Here is a 20,894-nt window from a genome sequence, read left to right as displayed (position 1 = left end):
TCTGTAATCTGCTCCTACACCTCGGGTATTGGCTGGATGGACGGATTATTTATTCATGAAAATAACTCAGTTAATAAGATATTCTTAATCTTTTTAGGCCTAAACTCCTATATTAGACTCCTTAAAAACTTTCGAATCAGAAATTCTATCGAAAATTCGACAGAACCTCTCTTAAAATATGGACGTTTGCCCCCATATAATGAATCCAAAATCTGCTAGAAACACTTCAAATATTTAATAGAAGTCGGGCCACCAAAATTTCATTAATTTTTTTTGACTCCGCAACACACTATAGATCATAATTAATTACAGACGGTCCGTCATTAATATTTATTTCACAACCAGCCTATAAAAAATTTCTGGTATTTAAACTAATCAAACACAATCACATCTACCATAAAACAAAACAATAATTAATCATACTAATAAATTTATGATATTTATAACTAAATCATAATTAATTAAATCTAACTAGATTAAATTATTTATAATTGATAATTAATAGGATTAATATTTTCTAAAATTATAAAATAATTTTTAAGGTTCAAACGAAATTATACGAGGGTGAAAATTTGAAATTATGCTGGTCCGAAAAACACTAAAGTCCCAAAGCCGGTATTGCCAAAGGTGGAGGATTTTAAATCTAAAAGTGCCTACGTGAAGCTTGAATTGCGGTGAGTCCGAAAATATAACTGCTTTTGCCGGAAACTCGCCGGAAGCCACCGGATCGAGGCCCGAAAGTTTCGGCTTCGGTGAGGTTGCACACAGTTGCCAGCGGGGAAAAAGCGGCTAGGGAGCTCGGCTCGGGGCTTTTCGACGGCGGGAAGCTCGTTTCCAGCATTGGGCGAGCGAAAGGACGACGGCATGAGGCTATTTCGGCAGCGATAGCTCCCTCCTCCACGTTCGACATTGGCAGCGAGGGAAAGGAAGGAGGAGGTAATGCTGGCAAGGGAGGGGAAGAAAATGAGGAAGCTGCCGGAGGCTGGAGGAGGTGGCAGGCGGTGGAAAAAGAAGGGAGGTGAGGGAGGAAGAAGAGAAAAAAGGGAGAGGAAAGAAGGAAAAGAAAAAAAGTTTTCTTCCTTTTTTTTAATTATTTATTTATATATTGTTATTTTTATTTTATTTTAGGATATTACATCCCTTGCACGATGGCAACACATGCATAATCGAATAAATAATGATAATTTCCTTGAGTTTTTTTTTGAAATCAAAAGAGATATTGTATTCCTTTTGGTTGGCTCCATGCATATTCCACCCAATCCAAGCGTTCAAATCATATCACACATAGCCACCATAAGACGAGCCACTAAATACTGTGTCCAAATGGCTCTCCAACAGTTAAGTTAGAGATCTGAAGTAAAATTGATGGACTGACAATGAACTATTAAAAACCTGTCCAATATTTATATCTGATCTTTTAGGGTGATAACTAACAAAGAGAAAATGTGTTCATGTTTTTCCATAAGATACGAGCTAGCTCAGCAATTCTGTTATAACCATCCAGTAGATTAGGAATACATGGTTAGCCCAAATTCTTATGACATAATAATAGAATTTTATATTACTTTTAGAGTTTATCCGACATTTGTGAGATTTTATCCTCTATAGAGTTTTATGATTCATAGGTTGATTCTTGGCACCGAGATACCCCTAATGCCTTTCCTGAGACATGAGGATTTTTGTGGGAGGTTGTTTTACTTCTTAGGTCAAAAGGTCAGGAGTTAGACTCTTTTATGATCCTATCCTATTAGAGCTGTCTCATTTTTGTTCTTTTGGCTACAGGTGATTTTCTCATTTTCACATATGTCAGGATTTGCTTTCCTGATGCTTTCTCGCGTGGTATTTCCCGCACAGTAGTCCACTGTTTTCACCATACAATTTTGGATCATTTTAGCATGTCCATCTGAGAACCATTTGGAACATGACCACTGAACTTGATGTTACTCAATTCCAAGTCACTCAATTGTAAAAGCTTTCTGAAAGTTTTTGGTATTGCTCCTGAAAAATTATTGCTGTAGGAGGAAGTGCTTAATTGCTTCAGACTTTTTAGAGCAAGTAAACTATTAGGGAATCACCCAATAGACTGTAGTTTGACAGGTATAAAAAAAGTATACAAAAGATACTTTGAGCAGGACATCCATGCGGGTATTAAGGGCCCCCTGCCCCCAAGAATCCGCTGATTAGGCCTAGTACTTGTATTTTTAGTCCAATGCGTACCAGACCCAAAACAAAGAAAGAGTTTCTCTAAAGAAAAAAAGTAAAAAACTAAGACATTTTCAAATGGAACTATTTATGGTAAATCGTCCTATTTTTCTGGCTTGAACACCTAACATTACTGGTGTGAGTAAAGTTGGATTATTCCTCCTCAAATTTCTGATATGAACAAATTAAAGGGTAAAATTTCCTTACTGCATCTAGGTGTATCCTGCTAGGTGAGTAATGCCTATTCTAGATGTTATAGAGTTGGATAATTAATGCTTGTCTCAATATTTAAGGATATATTGTCAGAGGTGGTAAGTATGAAATGGTGAAATGTTTCCTTTTTCTTCTAAATCTTAGCAGCTAAATCAATTAGCTGGCAAGTTTCTATATACTAATTAAGAAAAACAGACACATATATTGTTCCATAAATATCGTAAGCTAAAACAAAGATTAAAGCAAGAAATTTTCCAATTTCAGTGGAATCTTATTAGGTGGAAACTAATTTTGAAGAATCTCTTTCTCATGACATGTTTTTCTGTTTTTTGGACAAGTTTGGCAAAGCATGTAGACTATAATTCATCCAAGATTCAATGTAATATTTTACCTATAACTATAGAACAGGACAAAATCATATAAGATTACGGTTCATGCAAGATTCATGTAAGAATCTTGTCACTATAAATTGTGGTGTACATTGGTCTAAAGAACCGTGCTCTTAACTTCTAAAAATAGTGGATACATAAACTAGCACTCTGTTTTGTGCTCAACTTTTTTCAACTTGAAATGAAAGTATATATGTATATGCCATTAATTTATAGCTGTCAATTCCTGAAAGAGAGAATAGACAGTATATAGCTACGTTCTTGAAGAGATCACGTATCGAGTTATCTGCATATTTCTCAAGTAAACAGAAAAAGGAAAAAGAAAGGAAAGTGAGCGAGGAGGAAAGGATCCATGGCAAGCGCCAAAGGCGATTCAATCCCTCAATCAAGGTTTCCAGAAAAGAATCAAGCCCACGTTGACACAAAAGGTACTAGTCTAAAATTTGGTATGTTTCCTGAGTCTCACTGCAGGATCAAGACCCAGAAATTTTATGACTATCATGAATTGCTGGTCTGAAAAGATTGTGATTTAAATGAACATGTATAGGATTTTAAAGTCAAAATATAGAAGGTTTGCTTGCATATTTGTGACCAATGCATGTTACTGTTGTGAGTTGTTTATTTATATATAAATGTGCAGTAGTAGATGATGAAGAAGTTGATGATAGTCCTGTGGAGCAAGTAAGGCTGATAGTTCCGATCACCGACGATCCCACTCAACCGGTATTGACATTCCGAACATGGGTTCTTGGGATAGCATCATGCGCGCTTCTTGCTTATTTGAACCAATTTTTTGCATACCGTACAAATCAGCTAATTGTTACTTCAGTTTCAGCACAAATTGTGGTTCTCCCACTTGGAAATTTCATGGCTGCTGTGCTTCCCAAGAACCAAATTACAATTCCATTCGCAAAATGGTCTTTCTCATTGAATCCAGGGCCTTTTAATATGAAAGAACATGCGTTGATTACCATATTTGCAAGCTGTGGAGCCAACGGTGTTTATGCTGTCTACATTCTTACTTCTGTCAAGGCCTTTTATAGAAGACCTCTTCATCCCGCTGCCGCTATGTTGCTAGTACAAACAACTCAGGTGAGTAGGCATATCTTCATGATTATACTAGCCTTAGTCTCCCTTTCTATATGAATTACATTACATGCATTTTGTTAAAAAATCAGTTGCTTGGATATGGATGGGCTGGCATGTTCAGAAAGTTTCTGGTTGAATCACCATACATGTGGTGGCCCGCAGACCTCGTCCAAGTTTCTCTATTTAGGTATACTCTTTTTCTCGATCTAAACCTGTTTGCTAATTGCAAAAGGAATCTTGATTTCATGCCTGACAGGTCATGCGAATTGCAGGGCATTACATGAAAAGGAGAAGAGACCCAGAAAAGGACTCACCAGGCTGCAGTTCTTTGCAATCGTATTCGTGGCAAGCTTTGCTTACTATATCATTCCAGGATACCTTTTCCCTTCCATTTCTGCTCTCTCCTTTGTTTGTTGGATATGGAAGGACTCGGTCCTCGCACAACAGATTGGTTCAGGCCTAAATGGTCTTGGTATTGGCTCCTTTGGCGTCGACTGGTCGAGTGTTGCTAGTTTCTTGGGGAGTCCTCTTGCTGTACCTTTCTTTGCAATCGCAAACACTATGCTTGGGTTTGTCATGGTGCTATATATTATTGTCCCCATTGCTTATTGGTCTAATGCATTTGAAGCTAAGAAATACCCCATCCTTTCCTCTCACACCTTCGACAGTGATGGTCAGACATACAACATTTCACGAGTTCTTGACGAGAAAAATTTCGATATTGATCTAGTCGCTTATAACAATTACAGCAAGCTCTATCTTAGTGTTCTATTTGCCTTCGCATATGGAATGAGTTTTGCATCTCTGATGTCTACTCTTTCACACGTCGCACTCTTTGAGGGAAAGTAAGTCTCCTGATCTCTACATTAACTCTTTTTCCTTCTCGTAAGAATTCAATGTGTTGGACTGATTTTTACTTTCCTGAGAAAACTATAATATATAGGACTATTTGGACAATGTGGAAGAACACTAAAAGTGCAATCAAAGATCAGTTTACTGATGTTCATACCAGACTGATGAGGAAGAACTATGAAGAAGTTCCTGAATGGTGGTTTTTGATGATCGCAGTTGTATCCCTAGTTCTATCCCTTATTGCGGTAGAAGGTTTTAATAAACAATTACAACTTCCATGGTGGGGGCTTCTTCTAGCTTGTGCTATTTCATTTTTGTTCACGCTGCCTGTTGGGGTGGTTCAGGCCACAACAAACATGGTACTGTACCTCTAACGCTGTTACTAAATGTTTCTAAATCTATATATGCCCATTGAGTAGCTAGTAGTTTAGTGTTCGAGGCTTGCATGCCACAAGGTTTCTGAATCTAATCAAAGGAGAATAAATTTAACAGAAGAAAAACATTTGATACACAACAAGTGCGCGTGCGACTAATATTGAATGAAATTGTTATGATGCAACAGCAAATGGGGTTAAATGTAATCACGGAGCTGATTATCGGATATATGTATCCTGGCAAGCCCCTTGCAAACGTGGCTTTCAAAACCTATGGCTACATTAGCATGGCTCAAGCACTAACTTTTATTCAAGACTTCAAATTAGGCCATTATATGAAAATCCCTCCCAAAGCCATGTTCCTTGTTCAGGTAAATTTACATTGATACTTCTTATATGTTTTTCATTCTTTCCTTTTCGTTGCTCGTGTATAATCATGCAAATAATTTACTGATTCCAGTGTGGGCATGATCAATGATAGTAATCTGTGTCTCCAGTTAGCAGGAACACTAGTTGCTTCAACTGTCTGCTTTGGAACCGCATGGTGGCTTCTCACCACTATTGAAAACATATGTATCCCTGAATTGCTACCTGATGGAAGCCCATGGACATGTCCTGGTGATGATGTTTTTTACCATGCTTCTGTCATATGGGGAGTCATAGGCCCCCGCAGAATGTTTGGGGATTTGGGTATCTACTCAAAGATGAATTGGTTCTTCTTGATTGGACTTCTTGCCCCATTTCCAGTATGGTTTTTTTCGCAAAAGTATCCTGAGAAGAAATGGATCAAGAACATCCACATGCCAATTTTCATATCAGGGATAACAGGTATGCCGCCAGCTAAAGCTGTGCACTACTGGTCTTGGGGAGCTATTGGAACCTTGTTCAACTACTTCATTTACAGAAAGAACAAGGGATGGTGGGCCAGGCATAATTACATCTTATCAGCTGGTCTTAGTGCTGGTGTTGGATTAATGGGAATCATCATCTTCTTTGCACTTCAATCCAAGGATATCTATGGTCCTGACTGGTGGGGTCTGGATAGTGGTGATCATTGTCCATTGGCAAAATGCCCCACTCAACCTGGGATTGTGGTGGAGGGATGCCCTGTTGCTCAGTAACGGGTCTTTCAAAAGGGCATTTTACTTCCTTTACCTACGATAACAAAATGTAAAATCTGCCAGTCTTAAAGGTTTTTAGCAGAATTATGCTTGTCATTCGTGATGCATGACTATCAGATTCCTAGTTGTAATTTGTTTAGCTTTTATGATTGGTCCTCCAGTTAGAATTCATTACAATTTCGAGTTAAGTTTTAAGTTTTTCCTTTAGCTGAACAGAGGAGAAACAACGTCAAAATGACCTGCTGACAGGTACTGTTCTCATTTAGTATACCTCAAATTCCCTAGTTTCTTGTAAGAAGTCACATGCAGCGAACAAGTTTGAAGGCGAAAGCATGAATAGGACTACTATTCGATTCGGACGAGGAACTCGCAATGATTCTACAGTGCCAAATCTGAACCAGATTTGCCTAAGACCTGGCCAATCCGAGTTCTAGCTCTGCGAGGATTGGAACTAAATGGTGGATGGCTTCTGGTTTTGAAACTAACAAAAAATTGAAAGAAAAAAATAATCTTAATTCTTCCTAAAAAATATGTTTTACCAAAAATATTATACAATATATTTATTATATCGAAATTGGATGAACTAATAATTTTTTTTTAAAAAACAATGAATATTTGCAGTAAATAGAAAAAAAGTAAGAAAATCAAAGAAACTGGTGAGTGTTATAGTGGTTCATCACTAATCTTACTTGCATTCACTTTTCACATTATACTTAAAATCTAACCCAAGTATTTTCTTCAAAGTTTCAGACAAACGCTTTACACAATAATCCAGAAATTGTAATCCCAAACTCAATCTAAACTCTTTCAATAACCCTAATAAGGGATTTGAAAGAAGCACCCTAATTAAAATTTCCCACAATCCATTCAACCTTGATATTTCAAACACAGATAAATTCATATACAGTTGAATTTGTAGCGATAAGTGTAACCCAAGATGGTTGTTCTGAATTCGTAAATATTCTAAAGAGTGTATAATTCTTAGAATTAATTAATTGATGTAAGCGCTAAAATGAGTTTGTGGAATATAAGGCATTTAAAATGACAATATTAGAATGTCCTAGTGGCACTAAAAATTCAAATATTTACGTGGAATAATAAATTTGATCGATCTTTTTAATTTTTATTTAAATGGTTTAATTTGACTAATTGATTGTAATTATAGCCAAATTTTAGTTAAAATAGAGTGACATAGTAAATGAAGTGTCATTATTTATTATCAACAACTTATACGTTACTGTCGTATATATTTACACATCACACACAAGTTACCGAAATCAGGTTACAAATGAACAAAAAAATAAATGACAAGTGAAAATCACGAATCAAGAAAAAGAGAGTGAAGTCATTTCTTTCCTCGTGCTCGTTATGATTTTATACATTTTTTTAAAAGGCAAACGATATTAGTAAAGTAAAAAGAGGTTAGTATCTGGAATTAAGAGGATGATATCTAATTTTAACCGAAATCTTAATTCGGCTATAATTACAATCAATTAGTCAAATCATACCATTTAAGTAAAAATTAAAAAAAATAAATTAAATTTACAAATAAACATAAATGTGTAGATTTTAGTGTCATTAGGCCTATTAGAATAGATGATAAGGTAATTAATTCGAGAATAAAATGAAGGAATCCTATTAGGATTCGGTTTAGCCTGACAGTTTCTACTAGAATACGGTTCAATTTAGCCGTCTTATTAGAATTCAATTCAGTTTGGACATATTTATGATTACACAAATACAACTGCGACTAGGAACGTAGAAGATATATAAAAGAGACTCCGTAAGTAAATCATTCATCGACATACACAAGAAAGCTTTTAACTTTTATTAATTTTTTCGAATCTTAATTAGTTTGGTCGTCGAAATAAATATTGGACATAAAATCCGATGTTTTCTCTAACCCCTATTTGTTTGGCAGGAATAACAAAAAGCTCGGCATCAATACATCAATTTCCTTGGGCAGTCATCAAGAATTAGATAAATGTATGTAATCATTAAAATGAGTTTGTGGCATCTCAAGGTTGAACGTTATTAGTTTTAAAAGAAATAAAAACCTATTCTAAAACAATAAACCATTATTAGACTAATAAATTCATTTTCTTTCAAATATCTTCCTATTTATTAGGAAATAAAAGAAGCAATTTTGCAAAGATAAAACTTCTTGAGATTTAATTAGTAAATAGTATTAAATTGAAACATTATTTCGTTAATAAGTTAACTAATTATTTTTTAAAGAATATCTTAGAAAGAGTTAAAATTGTTATGTTATTTTAACAAAGAGAACACATGGCTGCAACTACTTGGCTTAAAATTAATCAAAATATGTTATCTAATTTTATAGAAGTTTGATTATATTGAAATGTTTTTTTGGCAATTCTCCTTGAGCATGATTATAGAGAAATTAAATGAAAAAGACTTAATAAAAACATGACTTGAGTTGTTATATTAAAGTGTGTTATTGTATTTCATTGGTTGTTTCTATTTTTAGGTTGGTTATTGGGTGAGGAGGATTGCAGAAGATTTGTACCGGAATTAAGTTTCAAAACTGGAATGCATTTTGTGTAAGAACGTCCCTTCCGGTGTCCTAATAGCAAAACATTTTTTTTGTTAATTTTTTCATTCATAAGATATCCAACCGCATTCCGCTATATAATAAAAGATAATTATTTTTTACATTCAGCATAAATATGAAATCTCATTTAGTGTATAGACGGAGATTTGAATTTGAAATCTCCATCTCCTAAGAGTAACCGCTCTTGTCACTTGAACTAGATCTCAAATGTATTTTTTTAATTAATTGAACATTATTTTTTTACTCACTCTTTTTGAAATTGATTTAACATATTTATAGTTTTAATATAAACCACTGCTCGTCTCTCTTATTATGCGTATAAGTTATTATTATAAAACTCTAATATAAGTTATTTAATAAATTAGTATATAATATAATAATAAATAGTAAATAATTATACTGATAAAGTATTATAATAATAAGAACACATGAATTAATATTATCAATAAAGTAAAATTGAAAATATCATATAGCTAATTGAAATTTGAAATTATTATTGAATTAGATTAATTCTATTAAGATTAAGAGATTAATCACTAATTAATTCTATTAGAATTAAAAAGTTAAATTAAGAATTATAATAAAATTAGCAAGAGTATTTTAATCAGTTCAAAAATCTCCACCTTTGTGCTTTTATATATGCTAGCACTACACGCATAAATTATTATGGAAATTATGATATAAATTATTTAATGAATTAATATCTAATATAGTATTAAATAGTAAATAATTATTATCAATGAAGTATTATAATAATAACAATACATGAATTAATGTCAGTAAAATAAAATTGAGATCATCATGTCTTTTTTATGCCTTTTTATCTTTAATTTTATAAAAATTTATATTAAATATTATTTGAACTCTATCATAAATATATATATATAGTGTGACATATAGTAATTTATCAATTTCTTATAGAATTAGAAATGTATATAAAATTATTTTAAAATTAAAATTAAATTAATTTTATTATAATTAAAAAATTAATTACTAATTAATTCTGTTAGGATAGCATCGACTATACTCAAGATTATGTCACAACTAAAGTATTTCAGATTATTTTTATTTGGATAGACTTTTTTGGTACACTTCTTGCAACCACCGTACCAAGGATTGCCCTTGTTTATGACTGATATAGTAGCCTTGAAAAACATTTATTATCTTTAGATTTCATAAATTCTTAAAATATATTATAAGAAAAAAATTATTTAAATTATAAAAATATTTATTAATAAAAGCAAGGGTTACTTACTTGATATATATTTATTTTCCTTAATTTCTCTCAAGCTAATTTTTAAAAATGTTTATAAAAGTATATCGAGTTGAGAAAAAATTTAATTGTTTGTTTTCTAATGTATTAGAATAATAGCTGCAATACAATTTAATAAGATGAGTATATCATTGTTACTATTTCAATTTGTATAATTAAAATATATAGTAATAACTTATGAGTTACTTTTTATCTACAATAAGAATGTTTCTCTTCTTTTTTATGCCTTTAATTTTTGTAAATGAAAACTTGACTTAGATAACCACAGCTAAAATATTTATAAAATAATATAAAAATAAGAGTATAATTATTATATTTAAAAAAACATACAAGTAAATTATAAAAGTTTATCCATTTCTTATAGAATTAGGAATCTGTATGAAATTTTAATAGAATTAGGATTAAATTTGATGAATCACTTATTAATTTTATTAGGATTAAGATAGAAAATTCAATTAATTATATACAAAATGAAAATAAGATAAGATTAGTAATTATTAATTAATTATAAAAATATTTTAGTCACTCTTTCGTACTTTTGTATATATTATAATTATAATAAAATATCAATTATTATTATAGATGTGTAACTATAAATATTTTAGGTAAAAATAATTATATTTAGATTTTTTTATATTTATATTTAAACATAACTTATCATATTTATAATTAATACTGATGAATAAATTTTAATGAAAAATAAAACTTAAAATTTATATACTGGTATTTATTTATGCAACCATTAAATTTATATTTTAATGATTAAAACTGTAATCAATATAATCTATTTATGTAATATATATATATATATATATATACTTTTTTCTCTATCAATGACTAAAATTCAATATACTAAAAGAATACTAAAATTCAATAGTTTATATGTTTTTATTATATAAATAATAAGTGAAATGGAAAAACTATGATTAAAAAAAAAAGTAACGAAAATGTTCAAGTCTCCAAGAGAAAAGGGTAATAAGTCAAAGCTCATTAATATTAGAAAATTGATTTTTGGTTTAATGCAGATACAGTTTCTTTACATGAATATCATCACATTTAAAATAGAAATATGCAGTAAAAACTTTCCAAGTTGAACGGAATCCAATTAGGTGCAAATTGATTCTACAGAATCTCTTCCTGTTAACATTGTTTTCTAAATAAGCTTGGCAAAACATGCATCTGGACTGTAATTCATCAATATTCAATGTATTATTACTCATCTTACGATGGTAAATTGGTACCAAAACTTGGGAATGTATATCAATTTGATATCAAAACTTAATTTGAATCAAAATGGTATCAAAAGGATAAAAAAAATATATCAATTTAGTCTAAATGTCCAATTTTCGACAACGGATAGTGATGTGGCAAGCTGAGGAGATAAAGTTAATTGACGTGACACACCCTGAGGGGGCGAAACAACCAGAATATACCTCCTTAGCTTGCCATGTCACCATTCGTTGTCGAAAATTGGACATTTAGACTAAATTGATATACTTTTCTGTACTTTTGGTACCATTTTGATTCAAATTAAAGTCTTGATATCAAATTGATATACAGTCCTAAGATTTAGTATTAGTTGGGCAATTTACCCCATCTTATGACTACAAACTAGGAAGAACATATATTACTGTAACTCATGCCACATCACTATAAACTATAAATGGTGTTGGTTGGCAAAATAACCGTGTTCTTAGCTTCAAAAGTAATGCAAAGATTAGGACTTTGTGTTGGTGCAGTAACCTGAAATAAAAATATGAATATGCAAATAGCTGTCAATTCCTAAAAGAGAGAATAGATAGTATATATGTTCTAAGAGTGACACCGAATAATTTGCATCTTTCTCGAGGAACTTGGAAGGAAGGGAAGGAAGAGATAAAGCAATAAAAAAAGAAATAAAGGAGGGGGTAAGAGATCCATGGAAAGCTCCAAGAGCGATTCAGTTTCTCAATCAAGATTCTCAGAGAAGAATTCATTTTGTATTGACACAACAGGTATTAGCCTAATCCCATGAACTTCAGGATCAAAACCCAGAAATTTAATTGTATACTTCTTCTGTGGTTTTGTTTTTTTTTTTTTTTGGCTAGCTTGAAAGGAATATGATCAACATGCACATGTGTGAGATCTTGAAGTGATTAGGGTAGAAGCTTTGTTTTTGTGAAAAATATTGGATTGATGTTTATTAATCTATGATGAAGTTTACAATTGGTATTCTGAGATTATTGTTACAATTTGTTGCTAATATATACATGAGGAAGTTAACGGTAACTAAGTCTGATGTCCTTTCCTATATTCCTATGTCAACGTTCCATTCTTGTTTAGGGGGAGGTGGAAGTGAAGAAAGGTTGTTCATTTCCCCTGAATTCAGTCTCATGATGAGGCCAAGATGCTTTAGGTCAGATCGATCCGAGACCATGACTGATGGTCATTACCCTTTGGTTTGGTAAGTTGTTTTCTAGACTTATGTCTTCAACACTCCCCCTCAAGGTGGGTTCGAGCAAGTTAATAGAACCCATCTTACTAAGAAGCCTTTGGTGGCTGGCTTTATCCAGGGCTTTTGTAAATATATCTGCTAGTTGTTCGTGGCTTCTGATGAATGGGGTTGCAATCTCTCCTTTGGACTTTTTCTCTTATGAAGTGACAGTCAACTTCAATATGCTTGGTCCTTTCATGAAAAATAGGGTTTGATGCGATTTGTCTGGCTACTTGGTTATCGCAGTACATTTCCATCAAACCTTTGCATTTTATTCCCATGTCAATGAGCACTTGCTTAATCCAAATGAGCTCGCGACCGGACCTTGCGCTATGGATTATTTTTTGCTTTTCCAAGTTACTAGATTTCCTCCTACAAAAGTGCATAACCCAGAAGTTGACTTCTTGTCACAACTGCCTGCCCAATCTGCATCAAAGAAGCTAATAACAATGTTAGCATTATTGTTATTTTTTATCCAAATACCTTGACCTGGAGTACCCTTGAGGTATCTAAGGATCCTATCAACCGCATCCAAGTGAGGAGTATGAGGAGCATGCATAAATTGACTAATCATACTCACAGCATAGCTAATGTCAGGCCTGGTGACAGTTAAGTAAATTAATTTTCCTACTAGGCGCTGGTAATGGCCTATGTCATCTAAGGGATCGCCATCCTCTAAGTTGAGTCTAGTTTTGGTCTCCATTGGGGTATTTATGGGCTTAGCTCCTATCTTTCCTATTTCTTTTAAGAGATCAATGACATATTTTCTTTGAGATAGAAATAGCCCTTTATGTGATTTGGCTATTTCTATTCCAAGAAAGTAAGTCAATTGACCAAGATCCTTAATGTCAAATTCCTCTTTTAGTTTTTGTTTTACTTTCTCAGTTTCCTCATTATTGTTGCTTGTTATAATAATATCTTCCACATATACTAGGATAATGATCGTGTATATGTGAGTGTGTTTAATGAATATAGAGGAATCATAAGTATATTTGCTAAAATTAATTTTTAAGAGAAAATGGCTTAGCTTGGTATACCATGCTTTGGGTGACTGTTTCAACCCGTAGATTGCCTTTTTTAACTTACATACTAGGGAAGGATTAGAGGCTGATTTGTGACCTGGGGGGAGAGTCATGTACATCTATTCTGCCAAAGATCCCTGAAGGAATGCATTCTTAACATCCATTTGAAATAAGCTCCATCCTAAGTTAGTAGTAACAGACAGTAAAATACGAACCGTGCTCATTTTAGCTATCGGAGCAAAGGTTTCCTAGTAGTCTACGCCATAGGTCTGGGTGAAACCTTTTGCTACTAGCCTAGCTTTATACCTTTCAATTGTACCATCATGCTTATATTTGATTTTATATACCCATTTACAGCCAACCGGTTTTTTATTTGGTGGTAGGGTGATAAGATCCTAGGTTTCATTTTTCTCCAAAGCATGAAGTTCTTCTTTCATAGCCTTACACTAATTAGGGTCGGTGTTAGCGTCATAGAAAGAAGTGAGCTCGATGTGAGAAGTGAGAGTGTTTAGATACGCCTTATATGATCTTGACACAATATTATAATCAATAAAGTAATGAATAGGATACGATACCGAGTGGGACACATAGTCCGTTAACTTAGCAGGAGGTCTGGTTGGTCTAGATGATCTTCGCAAGGCAATTTCTTCTGGTTGTGACGCATGATCTTCCTCTGAAGAAGTTACCGCAGGATTAGAAGACTCTCCCCCTGAAGGGCTAGGTGCAGAAACAGTCACGGAGGGCTGCTCCCTGTCAGAAAAGCTATCCTGAAAGGTGCTGTCAAAAAAGGAAGAATTAGAAGGAAATAATTCAAGAGAAGGCGCCTTGGGAAGAGTGGGATCATTAGGAAAATAGGGGGTAAATTCATCAAAGGTGACATCTCAGGAAATATAGGTTTTATAAGTGGTAGGATCATAGCATTTGTACCCCTTTTTCTCAGATGAGTACCCTAGAAATATGGTTTTGACAGAACTCTTGTCAAGTTTATGGTGTCTTCTGACGTGGACAAAGGCTGTGCAACCAAAAACTCTAATGTGACCTAATTCGATTTTCCTTTGTTTGAGAATTTCCAGAGGGCTGAGGTTGTTGAGGATGAAACTTGGAAGCCGGTTGATGAGATAGGCTGCAGTGAGGAGGGCATCCAACCAAAAAATATGGGGAATATTGTTTTGAAAAAGGAGAGTTCAAGTAACCTCAAGAATACGTCTATTTTTTCTTTTGGAGACCCCATTCTATTTAGGGGTATAAATGCAGGTAGTTTGATGTAAAATGCCTTCTTGTGAAAAAAAATTCTGAAATTTTTTTATTGACATATTCAGTACCATTATCTGAACGAAAGGTTTTGATCTTGGCATTATACTGATTTCGGATGAAGTTAAAGAAGTTGCAGAAGCATGTAGAAACATCATTTTTTCCTTTTAGTAAATAAACCCAAGTAATTCGTGAATAATCATCGATGAAAATTACAAAATATCAGAAGTGACTATATGAGGTGACAGGGGCAGGTCCCCAAACATCAGAGTGGATTAAATCAAACATTGTTTCAGATTTGGTAGAAGATAAGGGAAAAAGTAATCTAGTATGTTTTGAAAACTTGCAAATATCACAACAACCTAAATCTATTTTGAGACAAAAAAGTTGATTTGAGACTTTATCGGACGGATGCCCAAACTGCCTATGCATCAACATGCCTTGGTGAAAAGAGCTGGTCGTGGTTAGACACTGACTAGTGGTAGTGAGGTAATATAGTCCATTTTTAAGATATCCTTTACCAATCGTCTTCCCGGTGAGTCGATCCTGAAAAATCATTGTAGATGGTGAGAAAATAACATTACAATTTAAAGTTTGAGTTATTTTACTAATAGATAATAAATTAGGGTTTAGGGTTTAGGGTTTAGGTAGTGAGGTAATATAGTCTATTTTTAAGATATCCTTCACCAATCGTCTTTCCGGTGAGCCGATCTTGAAAAATTACTGTAGATGGTGAGAAAATAACATTACAATTTAAAGTTTGAGTCATTTTACTAACAGATAATAAATTAGATTTAAAATTAGATAATAGAAGGATATTTTGTATGGTGTGATTAAACAAGTTGGACGAGCCAAAACCAGAAATTTAGACTTGATCCTCATTTACAATGATCACATGTTGGGAATCTATAGGGATAAAATTGTATAATTTTGTTGAATCCCAAGTCATGTGATCGGTTGCACCAGAATCAATAATCCAATTTGAGCATGTATTTAAGGAATCTGTGTAATTGTGAGATACTAAAACTGACCCACGGGATTGCTGAGACTGTAACATGGACTGAAGCTGAGAGATTATTTGCAAAAATTGAAAATTTTCAGTTGGACCAGATCCGGGTCGGGTCGACGGGTTGGGCCGGGTTGGATCCAGGTTAGCCCATTGGATACTACTAGTTTGGGCTGGATTGGCCCATGGACCGATTGTTCAATGGATTGGCCCATGTGTTGGGTGGGATGTGCCCGGATACAAGCAACAATGTCGAGTCGGGTTGGATTAAAAAGATCCGACCCGTTAGCTGCATTCGACCCAATGAATGTGTCATAACCCTTAGGGTTAGACACATTCATCCCTACGCCGCCAAATCTAGTTTCTCCTTCTGTCTTCTCTTTCACGTCTGCCTCTCCCTCGCTCGCCTCTGTTGTGAGTTGGCCGGAGGTTTGGGCGCAGATGCAGCAGCGTTCAAGGGTGTGACCCTACTTTTTGTAGTGGTTACACCGCTCGACGCTGACAGGTGTCCTTCTTCCTCGGGCTGTCTCTCCCGAGTGCGACGCGAAGGCTCTGCCTTCTGTTTCTTGATTGTTTGATACCCCCATGGTGACGCGTCTAGTCTCTTCTTATTGAATGAGAGCTATGACAACATTGAGCTGAGGTAAGTTGCTAGATAGGAGAATTTGAGACCGAAGAGCTTCATAGCTCAAATCGAGCCCACCAAGGTACGTATAGACTAAGTGTTGCTCCTGTCTCATCCTTGCTTCTTCTGGATCCACTATGGGTGGGAGGTAACTCTGAAGTTCCTCCCACCGAGTCAGCACCTCGGTCGCATAACTTGCGCTAGACTTGGTTCCTTGTTTGATGTGTGCTAACTCTTGTTTCAAATTGAAAATATGTGCGTAATTGTGCTCCTATCCGTTAGATTTTTTATCTTTTCCCACACAGCCTGTGATGATACCAGAAGCATACATAATCCAGCAATCTAAGGCTCCATCGTGTTGGTAAGAAGGGACATGACCAAATGGTCAGTTGTCTGTCATTCTTCAATGGTCTCGATTTCCTCTTTTATTGGTTGGTTAGGGTTGTTTATTGTTGGCTTGATTAAGGTTCCTGTGATGAACCTTAACTTCTTTCTGGCACTTAGGCTGATGTAAACGGCTCTTGACCATTCAAAATAGTTCTGATTTCTCTTTAAGACAATGTTTGTGAGTTTGGTAAGATCATTGTGTGACATGATGAAGCAGAAGAAAATTTTGATTTGTTGGGTAGATGATGACAGGATTAATCCTGCTCTGATACCATGTGAAAAAGATTGGATTGATGTTTATTAATCTATAATGAAGTTTACAATTGGTATTCTGAGATTATTGTTACAATTTGTTGCTAATATATACATGAGGAAGTTAACGGTAACTAAGTTTGATGTCCTTTCATATATTTCTTTGTCAACGTTCCATTCTTGTTTAGGAGGGGGTGGAAGTGACATTTCTTCCTTAGGGAAGAAAGATTGCTCCTTTCCCCTGAATTCAGGTCTGTGATGAGCAGTCAATATAGCTTTAGGCTGTACTGATCTGAGACCATGACTAAGGGTCATTACCCTTTAGTTTGGTAAGTTTTTTCCATACTTATGTCTTCAATAGTTTTCATATTTGCGACCAAGTTTTTGAATTATGCAGGAGATAATGAAGAAGTTAATGACAGTCCGATAGAGCAAGTAAGGCTGACGGTTCCAATCACTGATGATCCTACACAACCGGTATTAACATTTAAAACATAGGTTCTTGGGATACTGTCATGCGCAATTCTTGCTTTCATGAACAAATTCTTTGGATACCGTACAAATCAGTTGAATGTTACTCAAGTTTCAGCTCAGATTGTGGTACTCCCACTTGGAAAGTTCATGGATGCAGTGCTTCCAAAGAAGCAAGTAAAACTTCCATTCACAAAACGGACGTTTTCCTTGAATCCAGGGCCTTTAAATTTGAAAGAACATGCACTGATAACTATCTTTGCAGGCTGCGGAGCCAACAGTGTTTATGCCGTTCACATGTTAACTTCAGTTATGGCCTTCTACAGGAGGCCTCGTCATCCTGTTGTAGCTATGTTACTAGTACAAACAACTCAGGTACGTGCACATCTTGATATAATTCTATCAACTTCTTTTTCTTTATGAATTATATTACATTTCTGCACTGCTCTTGCTGAAAAATCAGTTGCTTGGATATGGATGGGCTGGCATGTTCAGAAAAATTCTTGTGGATTCACCATACATGTGGCCCGTAAACCTCGTCCAAGTCTCTCTATTTAGGTACCTTTTCTCTAAATCTGTTTGCCAAGCGGGAAATGATTGATACAACGAACATGAACAGTGCTGTAATTAATAATTATATGCTGCTATAATAGAGAAATTGAATTGATAAAATAGTTATTTAATTATTTTATTCACCTATCATTACCTTTTTGCAAACCTGAAAGAAGAGAACAGCTCACATGTTTATGGGAATTGTAGGGCATTACATGAAAAGGAGAAGAGACCAAGACGAGGACTCACCAAGCTGCAATTCTTTACAATTGTTTTCCTCTCAAGCTTTGCTTACTATATAATTCGAGGATAACTGTTCCCCTCCATCTCTGCTCTTTCCTTTGTCTGTTGGATATAGAAGGACTCAATCCCAGCACAACAGATTGGTACAGGGCTAAGTGGCTTTGGTATTGGCTCCTTCGGCCTTGACAAGGCGACTGTTGCTAGCTTCTTGGGGAGTCCTCTAAACCCGTACCTTTCTTTGCAATTGCAAACACTATGCTTGGATTTATCTTGGTTATGTATATTGTTGTGCCCATTGCTTATTGGTCTTATATATTTGATGCTAAGAAATTCCCAATCCTTTCCTCTCACACTTTTGATAACATTGGCCAAACTTACAACATATCCAGAATCCTCAACAAAAAAACTTCGATATTAATCTAGTCGCCTATAACAATTACAACAAGCTCTATCTCAGTATCATATTTGCCTTTGGATATGGTATCAGTTTTGCATCTTTGATGGCTACCCTTTCACATGTTGCACTCTTTGACGGGAAGTAAGTTTAATCTATTCATTGATCCTTAATCTTTACTATTTCTAGCAAGAATTCTTTTGGTTTGATCATTTAATTTCTTGACAAAAACTATGAGCATTTAGGACGATTTGGAGAACTTGGACTAAAGCTAGAGGTGCAGTGAAAGATCAATTTACTGATATTCATACCAGAATTATGAAGAAAAACTATGAAGCAGTCCCTGAATAGTGGTTTATGGTGATCTTGGTTATATCCATAGCTTTAGCCCTTATGACGGTGGAAGGATTTAATGGAAAATTACAACTTCCATGGTGGGGGCTTCTTTTAGCTTGTGCTCTTTCATTCTTTTTCACCTGCCTATCAGGGTTATTCAGGCAACGACAAACACGATACTGTACTCTAATGCTCTTACCATATATTTTACTAAATCTATGACATTGGATTAGTAACTCAGTGGTGGTCAAGTGTATGAAAATAAAGGAAAAGGTATTTTTATGTAATATGCATCAAATGAGGTTAACATCTAATGAAATTGTTTTCATAAAACAGCAAATGGGGCTAAATGTAATCACAGAGTTGATTATCGGATACATGTATCCTGGGAAGCCTCTTGCTAATGTGGCTTTCAAGACCTATGGCTATATTAGCATGAGCCAAGCACTCTCTTTTATTCAAGACTTCAAATTAGGCCACTATATGAAAGTCCCTCCCAAAGCTATGTTCTTTGTTCAGGTAAATTTACATTAATCACTTCATTCTTTTTTCTCATTACCTTTGCATTCTCATGTATGTATTTGTTTGATTAATTAATGACAATAATTTGGGTCTAGAGTTGGTTGGAACAGTAGTTGCTTCAACTGTTTACTTTGGAACAACATGGCAACTGTCGACAACATATGCGTCCCTGATTTGCTACCTGAAGGAAGTCCATGGACAAGCCCTGGTGACGACGTCTTTTACAATGCTTCAATCGTATGGGGAATCATTGCCCCCCGCAGAATGTTTGGAGACTTGGGAGTTTATTCAATGGTGAACTGGTTTTTCCTGATTGGGTTGGTTGCCCCAATTCCGATATGGTTGCTTTCACAAAAGTATCCTGATAAGAAATGGATCAAGAACATTCACATGTCGCTTTTAATATCAGGAATAATATATATTCTACCAACTAAAGCTGTGCACTACTGGTCTTGGGGAGCTGTTGGAACCTTGTTCAACTACTACATTTATAGGAAGAACAAGGGATGGTGGTCTAGGCATAATTACATCTTATCAGCTGCTCTTGGTGCTGGTATTGCATTCATGGGAATAATCATCTTCTTCGCACTTCAATCTAAGGATATCTATGGCCCTGACTGGTGGGGTCTTGATAGTGGTGACCATTGTCCACTGGCGAAATGCCCTACTCAACCTGGAATTTTGGTGAAGGGATGCCCTATTATTCAGTGAGAGGTTGAAAAGGTTCATGTACATTTCTTTATCAGATTCCTAGTTATTGTAATTTCTTCATCTTTCCTAATTTGTCCTAGATCGTAATTAAGCAATGCCGTGAATGTTCACAACTATGCCATCCCAGCTTCAGATTTTGGTTATAACATGGATAAAAATAAATAGTTCAAAGTTAATATAGCAAGCTAAAGTACCTATGAAAAGGTACAAGTTAGAATAAGATAAAGACAATTTATTATCCAGAGAAATGGAGAAGACATAACAAAAATCAAAATAAAATACAATGATTTGTAATGTGTTGCTCAGTCCAGTCTTGCCAACCAAATGAAGTTATAAATTATGTGCATATTATTATAGCCTGCAAATTTCCCCTACTTGAATGAGGTTCGAAGGCCCAAGAAGTCTCCAGAATTCTTTAAAAGATAATGGAGGATTCTAGAACATTCTAGAATCATCTAGAGACTTGTAGAATATGTAGATAAGTATAGAATTGTATAGAAAATTCTAGATACTTAATCTTAGCCATTAGATCAAATCAATCATCACCGTCCATTGAGGAGG

The 20,894-nt window shown here is 34.7% G+C and overlaps 1 protein-coding gene and 1 pseudogene across 1 annotated transcript; both read left to right on the top strand.

Moving 5' to 3' along the window:
* The first annotated feature begins 2,942 nt into the window (after positions 1 to 2,942).
* LOC8286873 (oligopeptide transporter 1) lies at positions 2,943 to 6,411 on the top strand. The gene is made up of 7 exons (XM_002522742.3): positions 2,943 to 3,232; positions 3,445 to 3,896; positions 3,983 to 4,080; positions 4,166 to 4,738; positions 4,837 to 5,104; positions 5,308 to 5,490; positions 5,617 to 6,411. The coding sequence occupies exons 1-7, from the start codon at positions 3,157 to 3,159 to the stop codon at positions 6,238 to 6,240; spliced, it is 2,274 nt and encodes a 757-aa protein (XP_002522788.1). The 5' UTR covers positions 2,943 to 3,156; the 3' UTR covers positions 6,241 to 6,411.
* A 10,782-nt stretch (positions 6,412 to 17,193) lies between these two features.
* On the top strand, positions 17,194 to 20,449 carry LOC8286874 (annotated as a pseudogene).
* Positions 20,450 to 20,894: the final 445 nt, after the last annotated feature.

Source organism: Ricinus communis, chromosome 9, assembly GCF_019578655.1.
Source record: "Ricinus communis isolate WT05 ecotype wild-type chromosome 9, ASM1957865v1, whole genome shotgun sequence".
In the NCBI taxonomy this organism is placed as follows: Eukaryota; Viridiplantae; Streptophyta; class Magnoliopsida; order Malpighiales; family Euphorbiaceae; genus Ricinus; species Ricinus communis.
This window is presented reverse-complemented; position numbering and strand designations above follow the sequence as displayed.